Genomic DNA, 22,399 nt, shown 5'->3' with positions numbered 1-22,399 from the left:
AAACATTATAAAACATGTGCAGTGCTGTCTGCCATATGAAGACTTACATTTTTCTAAATATATTCCATGAGGGGAAAAAACAACCAATGAGCTACCAACAATCACCCAAGGAAAAAAAAAAAAAAGCTTCCTTCTCTTTGAATCAGAATGACCTATTCTCAGAAAAGGAAAAAAAAAAAAAAAAAAAAAAAAAAAAAGAGAAGTCCTTTGACTGAGGGTTCCCAACATTTGGAAGCCTCCACTCTACTGATTTTTTAGTAATTAAGTAATTTTGTAAGAGATTTTTCTTTTTTTAAAGAAGCAACTTACATTTTGTACATTTCACAAACACATGTACTTATATTTTTGAACACCTTTCACATATTACCAGAGCTCTTTAACATGCCTTACCTAGTGTTAGGCTGCAGGTTAACATCTGTGAAATTTTGGTCTGTACTGCCACCCAGAAAAATCTGTTCTCCATCACGAAGTAATCGATACTGAGTAATGAGTCCATTGGGTTTCTTTGGTTCATTCCAGTAGATTTCCACTTCTGTTGAGCTGACTGTGATATGATGAGGTTTTGGCCATACCCCTATTAACATCACAATGACACTAATTTAATTTTATGAGAGAAACACAAAGGTGATTTTTTTCCTTTCCCACAGTTTGAGCTGTTGCTTTCAGCAGTGTAATGAAAGCGTAAAACATTGCCAGAGAGAATGACAGAATTTAACACACTTTCTGTATTTATCCCATATCAGATGCAACCAACTGGACAAGGTAGAGATTAATGGAGAACAAGACCAAAGGCTTCAGCCTTTATACGCCCAGTTGTCTCTGCATATTTATTTGTGCTTTAAAAAAATACACATCCACTAACTAATCCTAACCTTGCTAACTTAAAGACGAACTTGGGGAAATTGTCGCAAAAAGAAAGCAGAAATGCAGTGCCAGGCAGTCAGTATAAAGTGTGCATTAAGATACAAATATTCCAAAAGAGACAGATTCTCTTGTATGAATTTATACATGATAGCTTGATGGATGACAGTGGAGTTTTGCACCTTGTTCAACCATCAGAAAATACAAGCCCATATGACTATCCCTTTGCTGTTCTATAAAAATGTCTTTTTCCCTTACCATGAGGAGCAGCTTGTAAAGTTTGACCTGAATGTGGTTGGCTAGAAGCACATCCAGCAGATGTGCATGCAGTAAGTATGAAGCTGTAATTACTGTACGGCTGCAGACCTAGAAAGAGCAAACGGAGGTTAGACCAAAACGCTGACATCAGGCACCCCATGAATTGTATCACTACATAGAGAGTTACTGGACTTACAGTTAACTTTTTTATATTTTTGGCATATGCGCTATTTTGATTTTACATCTGAATAATATTAAAATGGTGAATTCTTGCTATTTTAGACATATATCCTCTATTAGTTTAAAAGAACTGTCAAATCAATTTAGATTGCATGCATATCTATGCTGCAATGGATCTATGGAAGCCCCTCATATAGACATACCTGAATTAGCGTCAAAGCAATTAACTTAGATGGCACTTGCAGTGTAGTAATAACAGTGCAGATCTCAGCCCAGATTACTGTTGAAAATTTACCCAGTCTCCAAGCTTTTGTTTTGTTTTTGGGTTTTTTTTTGTTGTTTCATTGGGTTTTTTAACCTATGTTTCTGCCTGTACAAAATGGTTAAAAATTAACTGGAAAGCGCCTAAACGTTCTTGACACAGATAGAATCTCCATCACTGGTAATGACCACAGAAGTCCAAAGTTTTCCAACAAATAAGCACTTAAAAGTGTCACTCCTTAGAGCTTTGGACTTGAAAAGCTGAAGAGCCTGTAATGTTTTGAAAATTTATTACAAACATATTTGCAACAATAAGAAAAGATAAAATACTCTTAACTTGAACATGAAATTTTCTACTATATTGCAGACAAGTCCAAAGATACTCTCTTCCTGCCCCCTTCCCAACTTCTATTTGTTCATTTTTTACTCCTATTTTACCGTATTTGTTACAAAATTTACTATAAATGCTACAAGCAGTTAGAAGCAGGACTGACAACCAAGCCCTCCCCATTACAGCATATTAATTTTAGTTACTTGTAATATTTTAAGAACTTTTTTCAGCTCAAACTTTCTATGCTGGACTTCCTTGAATGAGACTAAAAGAGAATACATTGACCTTTCCTTGGAAAATTTCAAACATCCTTGTGCTGTGTGTCAATGACTTCAGATTTGACATCAAGGTGTCTGCAGCTTAAGAGTTTGACTTTAGGGCTCCTCATGAAATTGCATCTAAAATTTTGCTAAGAAACGAAGCTTTTAAAATAGCCATTTCTGCACACCTATTAAAGGCTTCTTACAGTTAAATCATTAAAGATGCAGATGTCTGCAAGCCTATTTTGGAACATCTCAGAGTTCAGCTTTAACTGCTGATCAGACTTCTCACAGAGCATGGTCCAGCGCAGGTTACAGGGTCTTCGCTAAACTACTTGTTTGGGTATTTCTTAAAGTTGATCTTAAAAATGTTACTGTCAGACACTGAAAACCTTTCCCTCACATGCTTTCAAGGACCCTCTTGTTAACATCTCGTAACACGTTAAAACAAGGTTCCTGAATGTAAAGGGATCAAACAGCACAACAACAAGCAGCAAATTATACACAAAAGCTCTGAAAATGCTAAGATTGCAAAACTGAACACTCATAAACTAGGAAATCCCAGCATTAGGACATTGTAGGATACAGATCACACCTTCTGCATAGAGGCTCTGTGGCACAGTCCTATCCAAAATTCCCCCCAACGTGTGGTCTCTGGTCTGCCCAACTGTACACAGATTTTTTTGTGGTGTCCACCCCTAGAGCATACAGTTGCTTTACTAACACCAATCATCTCAGCATTGCAAATGGCTTAATACAGTACCAGAATAATAATATATATAAGAAAGATAGATTTATCTCTCTCAGAAACAGGATGCTGGTTCAAAAAGACTGAGAGAAACTAAAATCTCCTTGGACTTGCCAGGAGGCCATTTAGGATGGTGGGGACCTGGCTGCCAGAGGACCTGGTGTTAGGGAAAACTTTATATATCTAAGCATAACTGGTGCCTTCAGCTGGACAAAATTCAGGCCTCAGGTCTCAGGTGGGGTGCCAGGAAAATGAAGACATGGTTGTGTCAAGCTGTGAAAGCTTGCGATGTGCATTCCTCAGTACTGCAGCCTGAGCTGCTGTGAAAGCCCGGGACAACAGAAGCCAACTGCCTTGATGTGACGGTCTCTCCTCACAGCTGCGAGCAGGGACTGAGGGCAGCAGGCTGGACCGGGACAGGGTCCCAGGCTGAGGTCCTGGGCTGGGCTGGAGTCCCAGGCCTGCGAGCAGGGCTGGGGGAAGCCCAGGAGAGGCTGGCAGCAGTGGCAGGGAGCTGACGTGGGAGCGTGCTGCAGCAGCGAGGCCACCCTGCGTGCTGCCAGCGGCCCATCTCCCGGGATGCTGCCCCTTCTTCCTTCCCTTCAGTGGGCGATGCTGCCAGCCCCTCAGCAACCCACATTTTAGCTCTCTGGCTTCGCACCATCCTTCTCGCCTCCCTCGCTGTGCTCTGCATTCACACAAAACTTTGGGCTTGTGCCCCCCTGGCTTCTGCTGAGCAGAAAGGAAATTTAGCTCTGGGCACATGCGGAGTGGAAATAGGCCCATCTACACTGAGATTTTGAGAAGGAATACACCTACCAAACACAGAAAAAGCTGAGAGCAGAAGCTGAGGCATCAATCCTACATACAGGAGCCTCTTCTTTTTCTTTTTTATCCATTTTACTCTTCCCCTGCATAGCTTGTAGCCTGAATGAGGCAGTAACCCTACGTACAAATGCATGACTACACTACCGTGTAATGCAGACTGCTTGTGTGAAAGAGGCTGAATTAGGATTATACAGGTCAATTCATGCATATTATACAAGTCAATTTTTAAGTGTGTGGCTTTGTGACCTTAATCACGTAGTTTTGATGTAGCTCATGCACCTAGCTGTAATTACTCCAATTACAATGCAATTCTGTGACAAGAAAAGAAGTCCAGGCAAGATCTTTGTTTGTAAACAAATCCTTGCTTATAGCCAGTATGAAGACATTTTAATTAAAATATATTAGAAAAATAGAGAGAAAGAATAAGCAACAATTATTTAGAAAGGTAAAACACTGAATGGAAGACATGCAGGCTGCTTAATGAATTGAACAAGACATGAAGGAGAGAAAAGAAAGAGACGACTCAGAGGGACAGCCCTGGCTGTAACCAAATTATAGAATCATTTAAGTTGGAAAAGACCTTTAAGATCACAGAGTCCCACCATTAATCTAGTACTGCCAAGTCCACCATTAAACCATGTCCCTAAGTGCAACATCTACACATCTTCTAAATGCCCCTGGGGATGGTGACTCCACCACCTCCCTGGGCAGCCTGTTTCAATGCTTCCTAATATCCAATCTAAGCCTCCCCTGGCACGACTTGAGGCCATCTCCATTTGTCCCGTTGCTTGTTACTTGGGAGAAGAGACCGACCCACACCAGCCCACAGCCTCGTGTCAGGGAGTTGTACGGTCTGAACAGTGTGTATAAAAGTAAGAAGGGAGAAAATGACAGTTGCAGGCTAGAGAGAGGCAAAGGCATGGAGGAAAGCCAAGTATTTAACATTTCAGGATAGAAAAGATTACTGTGGCAACAAATTACTTGAATTCCCCTAAAGGGAGTCATGTTCACTTTTAAAGGAAACATGCATAATAAAGCAATACTCATTTACAACTACACTTTAAAGAGAAAAATGAGCATTAAAAAAGGAGCACATGGTTTCACTAAATTTATTGGTGAAATTCTGATACCTGAAACCTCTAGTCATACATGGAGCAGTCACAGCAGATTTTTACCTAGATTATTAAAGCTTTGCATTAAACTCCTTGTCTTATGCATGCTTTGGAAAGCTCCGTGCAAATCTATGTATGTGATTAATAATAAAAATAACCAGTAAGATAATCTTGAAACATAAGCAGCATTTTGCTTTTCCAATTTCTCTACTTGATTGTTCTCTAGAGGATACTTCTTTTCTTTTTCGGTCTATTATTGTGGGGTTTTTTTTAATTTTTTATTTTTTTTTTTAACTTAGCAGTCTATTTTGTTATTGCAGCATTTGCCATTTGTCAAAAGGCTGTAAACAAGTGGGTTTTTAAGAATGCATTGTTCTATTAGCCAAATCAATTCTTTCTGTTTCTGTTTGTCTCCATTTGCGGGTATGGCTCCAGCAAGGTCAGTAATTAGCTCCCAGGATAATGCTCCTGGGCCCTGCCATGGGAATTTTACACAGGAGGATGTCAGATTGCTGACCACAGCCTCACACAACCCCTCCACCCCAAAGAATTTCTTCTAGATAAATATTACTAATGATTCAGTGCTGCATGGAGACAGAGTTGACCAGTGACAACATTCCTGTATCTCTTCGGTTTTCACTCCCCTGAAACGGAGAATATGTTAGGATGAAAGAATTCCAAATGGTTCAGTCATAAAGTATTTATTAATATTGTTTCTTTTACTAAAAAAAAAAAAAAAAGCATCAATGATCTTCCTTGACTTTTACCTAAAGACGATTGTTCCTACAAATTCTCAATAAAACCTCTTACTCGGAATATTATATTCAGTGTAATTAAAAGGGGGACCTGAGAAGAACCTTTGTGATAAACCCACCTGCTGCTGCTGCTGAAGAGGGCACTCTTAGCTTTCTTTTACAATTCCCCTAATTATTTTCTTCAGTCTTACCCTCTTCCTGGCCCCTCATGCAAACCATTAGCAGGCCCATTTGTAAAGTAGTAGTAACGCAAAGTGAAACAATGCCATAACTGTCATCCAAATTGTTCTGTACAGGGTAGTGGAAGTGTTCAGTAATAAATGATATAAAAAGGTCTTTTATTGACAAGCTGCCATGTGCTGTTTGCATTAGAGAATATGAGAAGATGATGGCTGCTGCCCCTAGGTCCCAGTGGCATTCAACTCAGTGAGATAGCAGAAAATGCTTCAGTTTGCTTAAAGCATTGATAACACCTCTAAATAATTAACTGAGGACTTCCTGTCTTCAATTACTTAATGCTTTTTTTAACATCTTGAGAGGATTATAAGCAATTTATGGATTTCACATGATGAGCACATTCACCACTATTCCCACAAAACATTTGTGGGATCATGTTTCCAAAGCTTTGATGTAATTAAAAATAAGCACCAAGACAATGGTGCAGTGGCAAGGTGCTAGCCTTCTCGTCTGTTATGTGCAAGACCCTAGATTCAAAGTCTCAAGAAATACTAATGCGACAGCTTCATTAATGTTCAACTGTTGCTCAGGGAAAAGCAGACAGGTTTTTTGGGGAAATAAAAAAAAGTAAAAAAAGGAAGATGGGGAAAAACAAAACATCCATGGCAAATAAGACAACAGTTCAAACATTTGGATTACGTATAAATAAATTGATTTTTTTATCTTATTCTTTTAATTTAGAAAGCAATAATTATCCATATTGCTAAATCGCTGCCACGAATTCCACATTATTACCCAAGGATGCTCCTGCAGAAAACAGCACAAGATTTGATTGTGACTGTCAGGAGGAGCAATCACTTATTTCACTGCTGCCTTAACACGGCAGCATTGTACAGCTACTGAATGGAACAGGTACACTAAAGGAAAAAAAGATCCTTGTTTCTCTGAAGGGAATTTCATTTTCTTTCCCTTCCAACTGGTAAGAGAACCAGTACTGTTTGCATTAAAATAACTGCCTTCTGGGAAGGAAGTAGGAGCATGAGTATTTTTCAATGGGTTTGAGAAACCATTCCTTGTTGGTAGGTGTTCTTTACAGTATAAAATTACGCCAGCAATTCTAAAACACATACCACCAACTGGCACACTCTAGTAATATCTCATGTCCAGAAGCACTGGATATGGAGACAGGCATAATACACAGTTGATTAATTTCACACTTGAGCATGATACTGTCAAAGAGAAAGAGCAATCCTTTACTCCTCTGTGAGTGACTACAGCAAGGACACTCTTTTAAGGGAACCACTCTGACTCAGGACTCGTGCTTTGCCATATATACTGTACAGGTTTTATGTGCTTTAAGTCAGCTTCTACTCCTTAGGTTGCTATCATATGGTGTGTGTATAACACATGAATCTCTACCTTTCCTACTCAGATGGAAAAAAAGAAGAAAAAAACCCCGTATTGATGAGTTCCTAAAAATCATAGATATAAGAATTTGATAAGCAACCTGAGGCCAAAGAGTGAAAAAAGATACCCCAGAATGCTTATGTTCCCGTCTTGTGTTCAACAGAAACATGTCTAAGAATAACTTTGCTTCAGTGTAACATTCAAATATAACAAAAAATTGAATATGTGAAAATAATACACTTGTGGTCCGAGTCAAACCTCCCCCCAAAATCCCTTGACTAAAGCTTCTTTCAGATACACAGAAGGGATGGCAAGCCTACACAGAATATCTGGGACCTCGAGAACACCACAATGCCTGCATCTTGAATTGAGCTGGACAGATTTATTTTAAAATTTTGAAATTAAATCTATTAATATTTTAACAAACAGCAGCCAGAAATAAGAGATTGAAAAAAGTGGATTCAAGATACGTAAAGTATGATAAAGCATTCTAAAGTGTGCAGTACTGGGGATTTAAAAGTTACTGACAAGTAGCATTTTTAATATATTAATACTGTCGTCTGTCTTAAGGACAGGACATTAGCCTCTCAGAGAGCTCTGCCTCCTTACCTGATACTGTGTGCTGCATTCTGCTTCCAGCATCCGTGTATATAAGTCCTTTCCCTACTTGACTGATCTGGTACTCTCTGATGACACCATTTGGTTTCTTGGGTGCAATCCAGCTTAAATGTAATGCTGTTGAGTTCAAAGCACTGACTTCTGGTGGCTGAACGCTCTCTGGGACTCCTTGGACAGTGACTGCAACTACCTGAAGACATATGAATTAAACAGCAATTTAATGTAATAGTACACTAGATACCATGATCAATGAGAATGTCACTTTTGTTTTAAAATGTTGTTTGTGCTGGCATATCATTACCAAGGGTCTGCAGAACTAGTTACTTTTTTCCTCCTTTTTCACAATGAAATCTGACCTTGAATACATTACATAAGTCTATGTCTACAATTTATCACAACAGGTTCACCATGTTTTAGCTACACAGGGTGAAACAACAAAAACTGTATTGCTTGAAAACTCTTGATAACTCTCTTCCATATGGTTTGTCAGTGTCTCTGCATTTTAACTGCCTGATTTCATATATTTTAAGCACCCGTAAACATGGGGCTAAGCCTCCATATATCCCATGCAATCTGAACTCTATTGTAGTTATTTGCAACTCCATATTTTTGTAAGGAAACCAAAGATTTTTAAAGCTAGAATTACTTTGCACTTGTTAAGCTCTTTCCGCTAAAAAAGAAGAAAAGGGAAAAAGCCAATTTTCTATTGACACATCTCTACCATCTCCTACAGAGACCTTTCGAAATTACACTGGTTTAATAAGTGAGTCAGACCTTTTTCTTTTTGAGAACCACTTTTCTTTTTCTGTTATTACCACCATAAAGTATTTATATTATGCTGTAAATATAAAATGTGCCCTCTATAATATATTGTCTTAGTGCATTTGGTGGAATCAGTCCCTACTTGCAGACTTCAGTGTTTGCAACAGTAAACTCCTTAATTACAGGCCAGTGAAATAAGCAGAATTTATTAGCTCAGACCAAGGGTTGCAGCAACTGTGCCTACGTAGCTTCCAGACCACAGCTGTGTGTGCAGGTAGAGGACTATGCACCGATGTCCATTCCTCTGCATCTGTGTTTCTTTTCTTATAGTTCTGACTTAGATTTGTGCTAATAAGAAAAACAGTTAAAGCCCTGGAAAAAAAATCCAACTTTTAAATCCCACAGATACTTTAATTACAAAGCACAATCATTATTTCCCACCTCTGCCCCACAGATCTTACGCTTGCAGTTCTAGACATTCATTTTCTTAGAGGCAAGGATATTACTGTGAAAAAGAGGTCACTTAAGAAATAGTTTTTCCAAATGTTGAATAAGGCAGGTACTTTGCAGAATAGAAACTAGCTGGTTAAATAGTAGTGCTAGTAAAAGACATCTGTGCTTCAAAGCAATACGAAAGACAATGAAGCAGTGGCAAAGGGAGGGAAGCGATTCTGTTTGCTTAAAACTGAAGCAGAGGCAGGTTGTACACAAAGCAAGTGTAAAGCCTGAAGCAGGTGCAGACATGGAAAGCCAGTGAAGGGTAATATAGTGGAAGGAGGCTCAGAATAAGAAGGTTGTTGAACAAATTGATAGACTAGAGCTAAAGCAGATAAACTAAAACACCAAGGAAGAAGAGGCTACAGACCTCCTAGTGAGAAGCAAAGATTTAATTTCAAGGCTTAGAGAAAGTGCATTTTAATATTCCTTACTCTATTCTATCACGTACAGCTTTCTTTTTAACAAATATCAGTTCCTACAGTGCAATTTCAGCTTTGCCAAGACTGAGATAGTGCTTTCTTCTTCCTCTTGCTTGTACCAACCTTTGTGTTCCAAATAATCACCCGCTGGTAGTTGAATCCAAATAAGATTATTGATGTTTTTCACTTACTCACTCAATAATCAACATGTCTTCAAATTACACCTTTCCAAAAGCATTTTTATGTTACCACACTGGCTGATAAATTTCTGGCACCAGTTCCATAAAGACCAGTTCACTAACCTTGCTGCTGTCTGTGCATCCAGCAACAGTGCAGGCTCGCAGCTGGTAGGAATATTCTTGGTATGGCCGGACACCACTCGTGTCTGTGAAGCTCATTTCTGTTCCTCTAAAATGCTCAATTCCATTTCGGAGAATGATATAGTGAATAATAAGACCTGTTGCAGAAAGGAAGTTTACTCTTTTACTAGCTGAGAAATCCTGTGTGATGGTATACCATAATAAGCTACTCTGCACATGGGAAATATTACATGAAATCTCCAGGTGACCACTGTAACAGACAATCATCCTGCGTAAATTGCTAATGTCAATTACCAGCTACTTTCCTCAGCCTCCACATCAACTTTCTAGTAGATCTCAATTTTTATTAAGCGAGTTCTTCCAAGTTTTCTCACTGTTTGAAGATCATAAGCAAGATTTCCTGAAAGAAACATGAGCATCACCACCCCCACCTCCAAATCCCCAAATACTTTGTAACATGACTGTGATTTTTCTGATCAAATTTGCCACTTATTATTACAACTGTTCTCAAAAGAGGCTTCTGGGCACTTCTTAGAGACATACTAAATTGTCTTCTGTGAAGTTAGACTACTTTTAATTGGAAAGAAAACTATATCGACCTAGAGAAAATTCTTCTCGCAGAGTTTAAGAATACCTATATTTCAGTGTCAGTGATCAATTAGGAAATGTTTTGGTTTTTGGAAGACTGTCAGTTGAATGATTGAACATACTCTTCTTTTAACATATGTGAATACCATTTGGTTGAAGTGGTTCCTCCCAGTTCAGAAGTATCATATCTTCCCGATTATCCACTTTGGCCCATTTTGGTGGACGCACACCCTGTGGCACATCTTGCTTAGTGATAGCTCTGCTAATTTCACTGAAGCCTCTTCCATAGCTATTCCAAGCAGCCACCCTGTACTCATATGTGATAAAAGGTTCAAGGTTCAGGTCTAGAAAAAAAAAAAAGTTACGTATGGATCATCTCAGTCTTACGAAAATACAAAATAATGTTTTACGTTTTTTTTCCTGTGCCTATGGGACTATTTCTGTGTTTAAAGACAAGTAGATACGGAAGTTCTTTTAGTCTGGGACATTTTCTGATATATCAATAATTCTATCAACTTCTGCGAAAGCAAGTTTAGGCCTTATGCATTCACTGAACTTCTTGCTACTCATTTCATTTCTTTGAAGATTCGGTCTTGATTCACAGATTACTTCTTAAACAATGGTACTTCACTACAATTGCTTTACATTTAATTAGAATACATGATATCATCCAGGACATCTTTTTCTCCAGAGTGAATCAAATACATCAGCAAATCACCAATCTGATATGTCACTTTTCCTTACCGGTAAATGAATACTGCTTTGGACTTCCCGTGTAGACAGTCTCCTCTTCAGCTGGACACACATGTTCTTTTATCTCCTTTTCTGTAGCACTCTGTGAACCTTTTATCCATGCACAGATATTCTGCCTAGGATCAAAGTCACACTTTCCACAATGTGCTGTTGCCACCATAGACAAAGGGCAAAGGACATTCGCCTTGCATTCTTCTTGTACCTAAGGAATACATATTCATTTTTAATAATTTTACCACATCTTCCTTTCTTTACAAATGCTTCCATTAGTATTTCTTTTTCTTTATGCAACATACAAATGAGGCAATCACATTGAATAAATTGGTATTTCTAGCCGATGGGAGATCCTTTCAGCCTTTGGCCTGTCTGCCGTCTTTGATCATTAATGCTTTTATAATCCTTTCTAAAAGAAACAGATATTTTTTTGTTGTTGTTAGGGTCCTTGGATGAAAAAGTCACAAATTTTAACCACTGGAAGCCCAGATGGCTGGGGTTTTGAAAACAGACGAGTCTTGAATCAAATGAGAATGGGATTTTACCTGAGAATTTGAACATTCTGCTCTGGCAAAGACCAATACCCCGGGGCAAATCAGTAGCAGATTCCCAGCCCCACGCAGCTTGCCAAGTACACCAGAGGGCTCTGCGCAACTCCTTGGCAGCTTTCAAGGCTGAGAGCTCTTATCCATGGGCTACATAAATCGTGTCCTCTATCACATCACTCCTGAACAGCAGTTTGACTGCAATAAGAGGACCTCTGCAAATGTTGACGCAGATGTAAGGTTTAACCCATAAAGAACAATTCACAGAAACAGAAATATACACTGAACTTCCACAAGTTTCTATTAAAATTCATGAAATAATATTTTTGCCAAACCATAAGCTAGAGAGCAATAATTCTCATAAAATATAGGTTGTTGCAGGAAGAAATGTACTGCAATATTTGCTACAAATATTTCTGTCCATCAGGCTACAAACCTTAGAAGGGAAAACAAACATTATACCTAATGCTTCCATAATTCATCCTCTGAAATTAGTTTATTAGCTGATTACGAACTTCAGTGAATTTAATTTCCCAAACCTGGCACTTTCACAAACATTACAGTGTGATAGATATCAATATAGGATGTAGGATATAGATGGATTGTATTTACAGAAAAAGTAGCTCCAGAATATGTCGCAGAATATCAGTGCTTTTAATGTTAGTAAATCTGTACATAACAGAAAGCTAGTACTGCTATCTCTTTTTTACCGCAGGTAAATGAAATACAAAGTGCTTCCTTTGTTTACACATTATACCCAAGGCATAGATCTAGCATGTTATCTACCAGAATTCATTAACCTATTCACAGCCATTTTTTGCCTTGTAGGAACCAATACAATGCATTGAGGAACTGTAGCTGACTCATCACAAAACTTGGGTTTTCTCTAGGAGAAAATTATTCAGCCTGAAAATGAAATTACATGAAAACCTTGACATGAAAAGGAGAAGACGGAAGAAATATTTCTGTATTAACTTAGCAGATGAATGCAAAGGATACAGGAACACCTGTATGTGGCAGGATGGGGTCTGTTTTTACTTTGGTGATTCCACAATTCCACAATATCTACATGATTTCCATATTGTAGAATGGACAATATCCAATCCTCTTTCTCTCTCATGTACTTTCTCCCTCTCTTGAAATATAAATATACTTTTATATAAAAGAATATATGTATATAAAACCAGGATTACCATCCTCTGAAATGTTCATGTTCTTAAACAAAAATCGCAATAACAGCTGACAATATTTTTACAGCTTACATATAACACCAAGATGCTAATTCTTGAAGATTTATATTGAATTCAACCGGAGTTGCAAGAATTTGCAGCTTTGAAAGTTTGGCCACATCATCTCTTGCTGATACTGGCCACTCTTAGAAAATACGGAATTAGCCTTTATGGTGCTTGGTTTACTCTTACATTAAAACAGAATGAAATTAAAACTATATAATTCAGTAGGCACAAAAGGCACTAAAAATATAATAACCTCATTGTTGCTAAAAGTTATACAGGGACCTATCCTAGTACCGCTGAAATTTATGCCAGGATTACCAGTGGTTTTCTGCAGGATGAGGTTTAAGTCCATCAAGAAAATATCAATTGCTTTATTTTTATTTATATTTTCTTTAGGAAGTTGGGGAATCTATGTCACACTGCCTGCCTAAATTGAAATGTAATAGCATTTTTATACTTCAGAACTGGCCACTTTAATTTTAATTTCCACTTAAGGAACATCACCAGGAACAGTGGTCACAGAACAGGAACTGGCTATACATGTCAGTCTTGTTAGTATGCCAGCTTTTAGCCACCGTACTAATCTGAAGTGCTGGGCAACACTTCACAGAGGCAGCTAATCATTATTAATTCCTTTAGAATTCATTGCAATAACATCAATCATGGTGAACTCATTCGGTATTAATATGGATGTAATGTGAAAATGAATAATGCACACAAGAGTTTTTATATTCCTATTTTAGAAAAATAGTTATGAACAGTGTATTTCTCTTTCCATCGTCAAATCAGAGCTACCGAGAGATTTTCTATCAATTACCTTCATCATCATTCCAGCTGAAATCTTGTCAGAGCAAACATATTTCAAAGGATTATATCCAACTCCATTACAGCATTCTTCGCTCCTTGGAATAAGTTCAGTCTCACAGCATTTTACTGGCACTTGGTCATTCTTTCTAACATGTGCTAGGGACTCACCACTGGAACCTGAGCAGCATATGGTATCTGACTCATTCACGTATTCCTGCCCACAACAGAACATCCCTGAAAGGAACAAACAAACAAAAATATCTGAATATGAAATGTAAGTAAATAAATAAATAGGTAAGAAAGGAGAAAGCTCAGAATGCAATCTAGCTTGGCATAAAACCACCAGCATCTGGAATTTCCCAGATTTAGCTAAAGTGAGATTAAATTCGAACATGAGGTGACTGAAGTAAGTGTCCTGACTTCCAGACCTATTGAAAATAATCAAGAATTAGAGGAATAAACAGAGATCCCTTAGAACCAACCTACACCACTGCTGAACTTTGTAAGAACCTTTGCTATGAAATACCATACCAAGGTACCGTGCATAGCAGGTCGAAGCCAGACTGTTGATGAAAATTTCCTGTAGAATGTAGAAATTGAGAAAGCTGCTCCGTGTACTCTCCAGTCAGGTCTCATTCATGGCCCCCTCACATGGGCAGTCTTCCAAAACTGCATCTTAGTATTCCAGAATGTTTCACATTACGTTTTTAAAGTGGGGGTTCATATTAGGTACGTAAAACTAAAGGGGTGACTTGCCAAATACCCACAGTGATGCTTCAGTCATCTAACACAGAGAATTACTCTTTAGGAAGTTAATATCTAAATATAACACGCATTTCTATAGTGGATTTGATAAGCTGCCAAAATTAATTCCACTGTCTTTCTTCTATTTCAAATTATTTTATTTTAAAATTAAAAGCTCATCATAACCAGTGTAATTGTCCATATATACACACGAATTATTCTGCAACTGAAAAATACTCGTGTTGAGCCTCACACCATTTAAAGAAAGGGGTAAATTTTAACTCTGAACCAAATGCTACAAACACCTTTATAACTGACAATGAAATAAATGTTATTACTAATTCATCTAGAAAGATACACACAAAACCAGGGCTGTGATATACTTTCTACACTTACAAAGTAATTTGTACCTGACATAATTTCTGTAGTATGTAGGCATTTAAAACACATGCAGAAGGGGCTACTTTTCTCACTGCCATTTATTGCAGCAAATCTCTCTTAGGAAGTCATACATACTGAAAATTACTCTTTAAGGGTACGATCCCGCTAAAGCACTCAGAGCATTTCATTCCAATCACCAGAATGACTACAAATGACGTTACTTGCATACTTTACCCGTTTTCAGGGCTGGTTCTATTCACAGCAATCAAACTGTGATCACCAGCTCTCCAAGAGGTAAATATTTCCTCCTGTTCACACCCTTTTTCCAAATTGTTCTAGGATTCTACCAATTTTAAGTAGAGAATTAATGCAGAAAATGACTCAATTCAATACTAATAAGCAACTCAGACAGCCCCAAGGGACTTTTGACAGGCAAACTAAAATTTTGATAATGAACTGCTTTTCTACTGAAACAAACAAGGCTATATTCTTTCACTGCGAACCTCATCTTTGTTTAACTGAATTAAATTTTTCAGCCAAGATTTCACTCACATAACAAGAAGTGACTCCCTTTCTAGTTTCTTTGGTAAACCATTACTTCTTTAATTATTATCAACCTTGTTCCAGTGTGATAAATTGCTAATTACTTAATACCCTAATCAGCGTTCATTCTTTGCACAGATAAACTGTGACAGCGCCATTAATTTAAATAGTAATTTCACTTAATGGCCAGAACGGCACACCAGATTTTTATGCAGCATTTTCTGAAGACTGCATCCATCACTGCAATATTCTGACATAAAGATGTCTGACGTGCACTAACTCACTTAGGGAGAGCAGATGTTGCAGAGCAGAGTTTGGTAGTAATTCCCATAGTGCATCACTTCAGCATGAATGAGCTGCAAAGGCAGAGGTAGACAATCTTCTGAAACTGCATTGCATAGCCTCTGACCTTTGCTTAATTTATCACATGTAGCACTTGACTCCTGAACCTTGACACCTCAAATGTACAATTTTAAATATGCTCCAAGAAAAACAAAATAGGACCATGTAATATTGATGGATTGATTTGCCTTCTAAAAATCACTTTCTTCAATTGCTTAAGGGTCCAGAAATTCCTATAATCTTTTGCTGAATTCAGCAAAATACCAAAATACAAACTATTTGTTTGTAAATCAACTGGAATGTGTGTGTCATACTTTATGTATTTATGTTTCATAGCCACATAATGCATTACAGCAAAAAGAAAATCCACGGGCTGGAAAAGACACTTCCTGCTAACAGTGATTTCTGTCAACAATTATTTCATGTTCATCCCCAGCAACTGAAAAAATTTACAAACATAGCCGAGTGATGAATTACTAATGTAGTAAAGCTGCAAAACCAATGCTTTCAAAAGGGAAAAATGAGTATTAAAAGGCTTAGCCTTTGGAGCCAGAATAGAGGATCAACAAAATACAGAGCCAGTGTACATTGCAAACTACTCCAAAAATCCTTGGCTTACATGTGGGTATTGCAACTATTACAGATCAGGAACCACAACAGTACAAAGCATCATCTTTCATGAGTCTGGGAAGTCAGTATAGTGGCATTTTACTAGCTTTTGGTATTTTCTTTCTTTATTTCTGCTTTTTTTTTGGTTGGTTGGTTGGTTGGTTGGTTTGGTTTGTTTTTTCAAAAGACAAAATCCAAGAGTGGTTTTAGCTGACATTATCCTCTATAGCCAGAAATAGTCAACTTTGGATAATCACACTGCAGCAGTGGGGCTCAGGACGCGTGTGTGCAATGGCATCACTGCCAGGCTTTGCCAGTAGATGTCTCTATGGTCACCCCACTAAATAAGGCCAACACGGGGTGAAAAATAAAACCAAAGAAAATAGAAATTAAGCAAAACCAACAGTAACAAAAAGATTAATGTGAGATGGGCACAACAGCTCTTTTTGTAGGACAGACTCTCCGAAAAAGGTATAGAATGGCAAATGAAAAGGTTCTATGATTCATCCCCTTAAACCAATATTCAGTGTGAACCTGGGTCTAGATTCTGCAGAAGCATGCTGCTTACAAACTGGTCATGCAACAGTAAGGCTGTGCACAACACCTGCACCTTTCGTTGTCATGTTTTTCTTGTCTGATTTTTTTCAAGGAACTAAAACTCCCAAACAAAAGCTTTAAATTGTTGTCATATCTTTAAACCATAGCATTCATTGCCGACTACAAAACAGAGCTTCAGAAGCATTTCAGCTTTTGCATAAAGCCACTCATGTTACCTCTTCCCCTTCCAGACAATGAGATCAGCTTTCCAATTACCATATTCTTGCAAAATTCTACGTCTCCATTTGCCAATGATAAGTAAATTATGTTTTTATGTGAGAGCATTTTTTCCATTAGAATCATAATAATAGGGATAGGGAACAGGTAGATTCTTGTGCCTGGCTTGTGCATTTTCATTATTTAGCAAGGCTGAATTACTCCAAGAAATTAAGCAAAAACCTATTGAGCATGATGTATATGATATGATAAGAAACCACAATCTATTCTATGCTTAATGCAAAAGAATATGATTCTCTTTTCAACTATGGTGCTAATTCATCTTTCAAACCTGTATTTGTGTTCAGCTGTATGCTGGCTTGCAGCATAAAGTCCTCACAGAAAACCTGTGAGTGATGAAAAAGCCACTGTTTTCTTTTTTAACAGCCAAAAAAATGTCATTCAGACCCATTCTCAAGAAAAATGGTGTAAATGATAGAGCGCTATAGGCTAACCACATTTTAAAAAGATGGGTATAAAGGTTTTTTAAATATATATATTTAAGGAAAAAAACTGTTAAGAATACATATATACTGAAATGAAGAACATAACTTTCATCCCAAGATACCTGTATTACACTCCTACACAACTCATCTGCCCAGAGAGAGTAGTAAAAACATAAACGCTACCCCAGCAGTTCTGTTCCAACAGCATCTGTTAATTCACTCCATTTATAAAATACATATTGACAAAGACAACTGAACTGGGACCAGGGAGATTTGATTTGGTGTGAGAAAGTCAATTCAATGTGATTTTGTTAAAGGGCTCCTGCAGGCAAATAAAAGAGTTTAAGTAATAAAGTACATAAAGAGATGTTTTATGAGCCAGCCCCGTCTTGTAGGAGCCACACAATGCACGGCTATGCAAGAGGGCCTTTTTCAGAGCTGGTGTTGTGAGCCCTGCATAGATGCTGTAGATCAGGCACAATTAGTGATCACGGTGAGGGGGAGCTAAAATCCTGCAAGCGGTGCTGTTCACAGCATACACGCTATGACTCACCACTGGAAGGGCAGGACAGCACAGAAACCACAGAAAGCATTGCAATGTCTCTTCTGCTTAGCCCTTCCTGACAGTCAACGCAGACATAGGGTACTCCTAGTACCACAGTGGCTGAGGGATCCAGTGAATATGAAAAATAAACTGAAGATAGAGCTCATTTTGTTGGGAAGGAGGAGTTCAGCCTTCAGGTCTGCATTCTGAGTTATATATTAAGGTCCTTAGTTGCACAACTAGAGGCTCAAAACTGGCACACATATGGTGAAAGCACTGCATCACTCATCTCTGTACACCAAGCAGAACTGGGTACTAAACCTTCATTATTTCTGTGTTTTGAAACCAGGCTCCCCTTTGAGACTGCAATTGTTTCTGAAGTCTTTTTGTGAGGCTGGGAAAGCCTAAGGCTGATGGTATATAATTTGTCTAATAACTGTGGAAAGAAAAGACACGTGAAAATACCTGAATAGGGTTTGTAATAACACCTCCAATCTCTGCCAGCAGCTAGTCACAGAATGCTTTACGAGGAAGTAGGGTTCCGGTTGTACCTCTGAGTGGTGGAGTAATTTCCTATGGGGTGCAAAGGATCGATGGGATACGCCAGATGAACAAGTGACTAGTGCTGGGGATTGAGTTTTGTTAATTTTAAACTGCAGCAGGTTTACCCCTGTGTAGATGCACAAGTGAAGGACGTAGACCACCAAGCAGATAGCAGCATAATCTTCAATTTCTAGGTGACTAACCCCACATCCCCACAGCAAATGGAAAATCCCTGCACTGGGATGCATGGGAGCACAAGGTGGCCAAGTCTAACCTCCGCTCTACTCATTGAAAGGGGAGCGGTCCTGTTTCCTGACTGGTATAATAAAGGATCATGCACTCCTTTTGAATTTTCTGTTGTCTCCTATCCCCGCAGCTTTGGGGCAAAGGTAAAAAGGAAGGGTTATTGAAAGCTCACCATTCTGCAGTCTATCAGAACAGGTGAGTAAAGTGCAACATCATTTTAACAAATTGGCATACACACCTTAAAGCTGAATGTGTCGCTGCCGAATGGTTAGTATCCCACGAGATTTAAAAAGATGAAGACACTTTTTTTTTTGAAAACTTATCCTTTACCTGTGAGAGGTCTGTGTGCAGTCCCTTCTTCTTCATCACCACAACAGATTAAGTCTGCGCTTACGACTTCTCCACCACAGCACTGCTGATTGAAACTGTCGTGGAGGGATCCACCACAGCAGATTTGATCGCCTGATGTGGAGAAAGGAATTCCCTGGCAGCAAGAGTCGCCAATTCCAACTGAAACTCTGTTTTGCTCTTCGTTAGGGCAACATACTTCTCCTGTCAATTTAAGAATACAATTAAAGATTTCATGCATTTTTAGCTCTTGATGATCTTAAAGGTCCTTTCCAACCTAAATGACTCTATGATCTGCTAGCAACCAGTCTGGGTTCACACACTAGCAGCTTCATGTACAAAACGTTCCACATGCAAGCATGGAATCACTTGGTACTTTAGAATGCTATAAAAGTATGTTCATTTGTAATAATTAAACACACATGCATTTATGAATTCAGGGCCAAGATTCCGTAAGATATCAAAATGCAAGCGTGGCACAGACAAACTGAGAAAAGCAACCAAAATTATTTCTGTAAATGTAATAATTATACAGCTGAAAACCTTTAAGTAGAAGCAGCTACACAGTAAAGAGAGTTTGTTCTTGCTATGATTAACAGAAGTCAGCCTACTTATTCTCAGCAAAAAATTTCCATGTCTCCTCCAAAATAATTCTAGACTTGTTTTGAAGGACTAATTCACATTGGTTGAAGAGTTTTCCAGTGTCACTCAGGACTTCATCTCCCAAAGAATTTAAGGATTAAAGTCACTTTAAAAATTAAATACCACACAATAAATCACAATCAGTGGGCTTGGCTGCTACTTAAGCAAAAGCACCACTTTTTGCAAGAAAAGGCCTAAAGATAAGACTGCCCATGAGCCAGATGCTATGGTGGTGGGCTGGGCTGGGCTAAACCGTGCTGTGAAAGGAGTAGATACTGCTATATAAGATATAAAAATTATGGTATATGGCAATAATTTTCATTCATTAGTGTCTGCACTTGATCTGGTCCAGTGTTCTGAAAGGAACACTTTTGTATTGTCTTTCTGTGTTGTAATGTTTTCTGTGGCTCAAATGTCATTTGGGAGGTTTTTTTCTGATATTGAAGACGGGTAATAGAGGTGATTAAAGTATTTGGATTTCTGATTTTTAATAAAAGAAACGTGTTTTGATTTTTAAAACTCATTTTTCTCCTTGCAAATAATATCTCAAGTCCTTTTCCTCTGAAAAATTGAGAATTACAGACAAAGAGCCCTAAACCCAACACAGTTTTTGTCAGAAATAAACATGTAATGAGATAGTAACAGATGAGGGAGAACACTGCTTTCCTTTCCCCCTACATTCCTTGCCACAGAGGTGCCTGGGTGGTAGTAGCATTATTTGTTTCACTCTGCTTTAAGAATTTCTCCTCCCATCTTAGTTCTGGGATGGATGTTTCCAATTCTTTGTGCACTACTGTTTCGGTAACCGATTCCTGCCTTCCTAATTTGTAATCTTCATGCCTTCAGCCCAGTGTGCTTCAGTACATCTAGAGCTATCAAGCTGGCCAAACAACATCTGGGAAATATGTATGCTTAGAGTGTTTCCTGTATAAATAACTTTATCAAATAAAGTCAATAATAAACAGAAAAAGATGAGAACAAATTTTTAGAGTATAATAGATATAACCTGTTTAGATACTTCATCATATTTTCCTGCATTCCTCGGGATCTAATTTAGTTGCTACACAGAGAAAGTATTAAAACACAGAATGTAGCTTACATCTATTGGAAATAAAACTGGTTTTTTTTTTAAAAACTATTAGACATAAGACACAAAGGATCAGTAACCTTCTCATTAACCTCTCAAAATGGGATCCATTCCAAGCTGGGCTCAAAAACGTTCTCTCTCTGAAAACAACCAAGCAGTCTTACCAGTTAATTGTTATCCTTATCAAAGAGTGACCCACATTAACATTTAGCTTGAGGTTATTAGCATATTTATAAAAATAAAAAAGAAAAAAGTGACCAACATTGTTCATGTTGCTGCCCTTTAGAGTACGGGAAAAGAGAATGCAGCAAGTATACTTTGAAAGAAAAAACATGTTCAAACATTTACCGTTTCATGCTTATGGACTGCTGACTGAACAAGAACTACTTTCAGACATAAGAATTTGTTTCACTGTGCTTTTCTTCCTTGATGTAAACAACATTAAGCTAGTTAACATAGACCACTGGATGGGGACAGAGGTCACAGTATAATCTCTCCATTTCAGCACATTGAGATTAATGAGGCCAGCAAAATACTCTTCTCTGGTCCTTCCATGTGATAGCATTTTTCTGATGACATCATGGAAAGCATTCTAACATTGTGATATATGAATTACTTTTCAAAGGATCAGAACTTGGGATATGCTGAATGTGTTGGCAAAAATTCAAGCATTTCTGAGCCTAGGGAATGTGTGCCAGCTCATGAGTAATGGAAGCATTTTAGCTCCTGACCTGACAATTGCCTACAAAGAGATATATGCTCTGAACGCTGCCCCCTGAAAGGGCTCTCCTCCCCCTTTTCCTCCCCTCTCCCTGTCAAAAACCCACCAACAACCTGGAAAACCAAACTCTGGACAATAGACAGAAGCACAGTTTTGGCAAACTTCCCAAGCAGTTCTGAGAATTAGAGTATGATCATCCTTAAGAAAAGGATAAATTTCCAGCAAACATAATATACGTGAGATGTGTACTTTGATCTCTAACTTTGGTAGAAACAAAAAGTAGACAATGGAGAAACAAGTAAAAGTGACGTAATCCATAAAATCCACCCCAAATGCTAAAAATTGTTCCACAAAAGACATGGCTAGGGAAAAATCACATGGGGTCAAGTCAAGCAGAGAACTAAACCACACCACTAAATTTCCTGATGGTGTTCCTATTAAGCAGAACTGCCCTCCCCATTATGCAGCACTTACTGCAATTAAGTATAGTTTGGCATAAATTAGTTCTCTGGGAAATGACCCAATCATCAGGTTTCATCAATTAAGCCTTTCTTGTATAAACACAGAACTGTGTTTAGAAGACAAAGTCAGTGCAATTCTCATTGTTTGTGCCACTGAACAGAAGCCTTGACGACACCTAGAAATCTTGATAAATCCCTCGTTTATTGCTATG

The 22,399-nt window shown here is 38.2% G+C and overlaps 1 protein-coding gene across 1 annotated transcript in view; it reads right to left on the bottom strand.

Annotated features, from left to right (window-relative positions):
- The window catches only part of USH2A (usherin), a 390,408-nt gene that overhangs the window by 69,427 nt on the left and 298,582 nt on the right, over positions 1 to 22,399 (bottom strand). The window contains exons 49-56 of the mRNA XM_056357449.1: positions 19,259 to 19,480; positions 13,728 to 13,951; positions 11,128 to 11,338; positions 10,530 to 10,727; positions 9,778 to 9,932; positions 7,788 to 7,986; positions 1,120 to 1,227; positions 391 to 574 (exon numbers count right to left, since the gene is read on the bottom strand). Of these exons, the coding sequence (XP_056213424.1) occupies positions 391 to 574; positions 1,120 to 1,227; positions 7,788 to 7,986; positions 9,778 to 9,932; positions 10,530 to 10,727; positions 11,128 to 11,338; positions 13,728 to 13,951; positions 19,259 to 19,480 (1,501 nt within the window). The remainder of the gene's footprint in view (positions 1 to 390; positions 575 to 1,119; positions 1,228 to 7,787; positions 7,987 to 9,777; positions 9,933 to 10,529; positions 10,728 to 11,127; positions 11,339 to 13,727; positions 13,952 to 19,258; positions 19,481 to 22,399) is intronic.

This window comes from Falco biarmicus, chromosome 12 (genome assembly GCF_023638135.1).
Source record: "Falco biarmicus isolate bFalBia1 chromosome 12, bFalBia1.pri, whole genome shotgun sequence".
Lineage (NCBI taxonomy): Eukaryota > Metazoa > Chordata > Aves > Falconiformes > Falconidae > Falco > Falco biarmicus.
The sequence above is the reverse complement of the archived record's forward strand: the minus strand, read 5'-3'. Positions and strand labels throughout refer to the sequence as shown.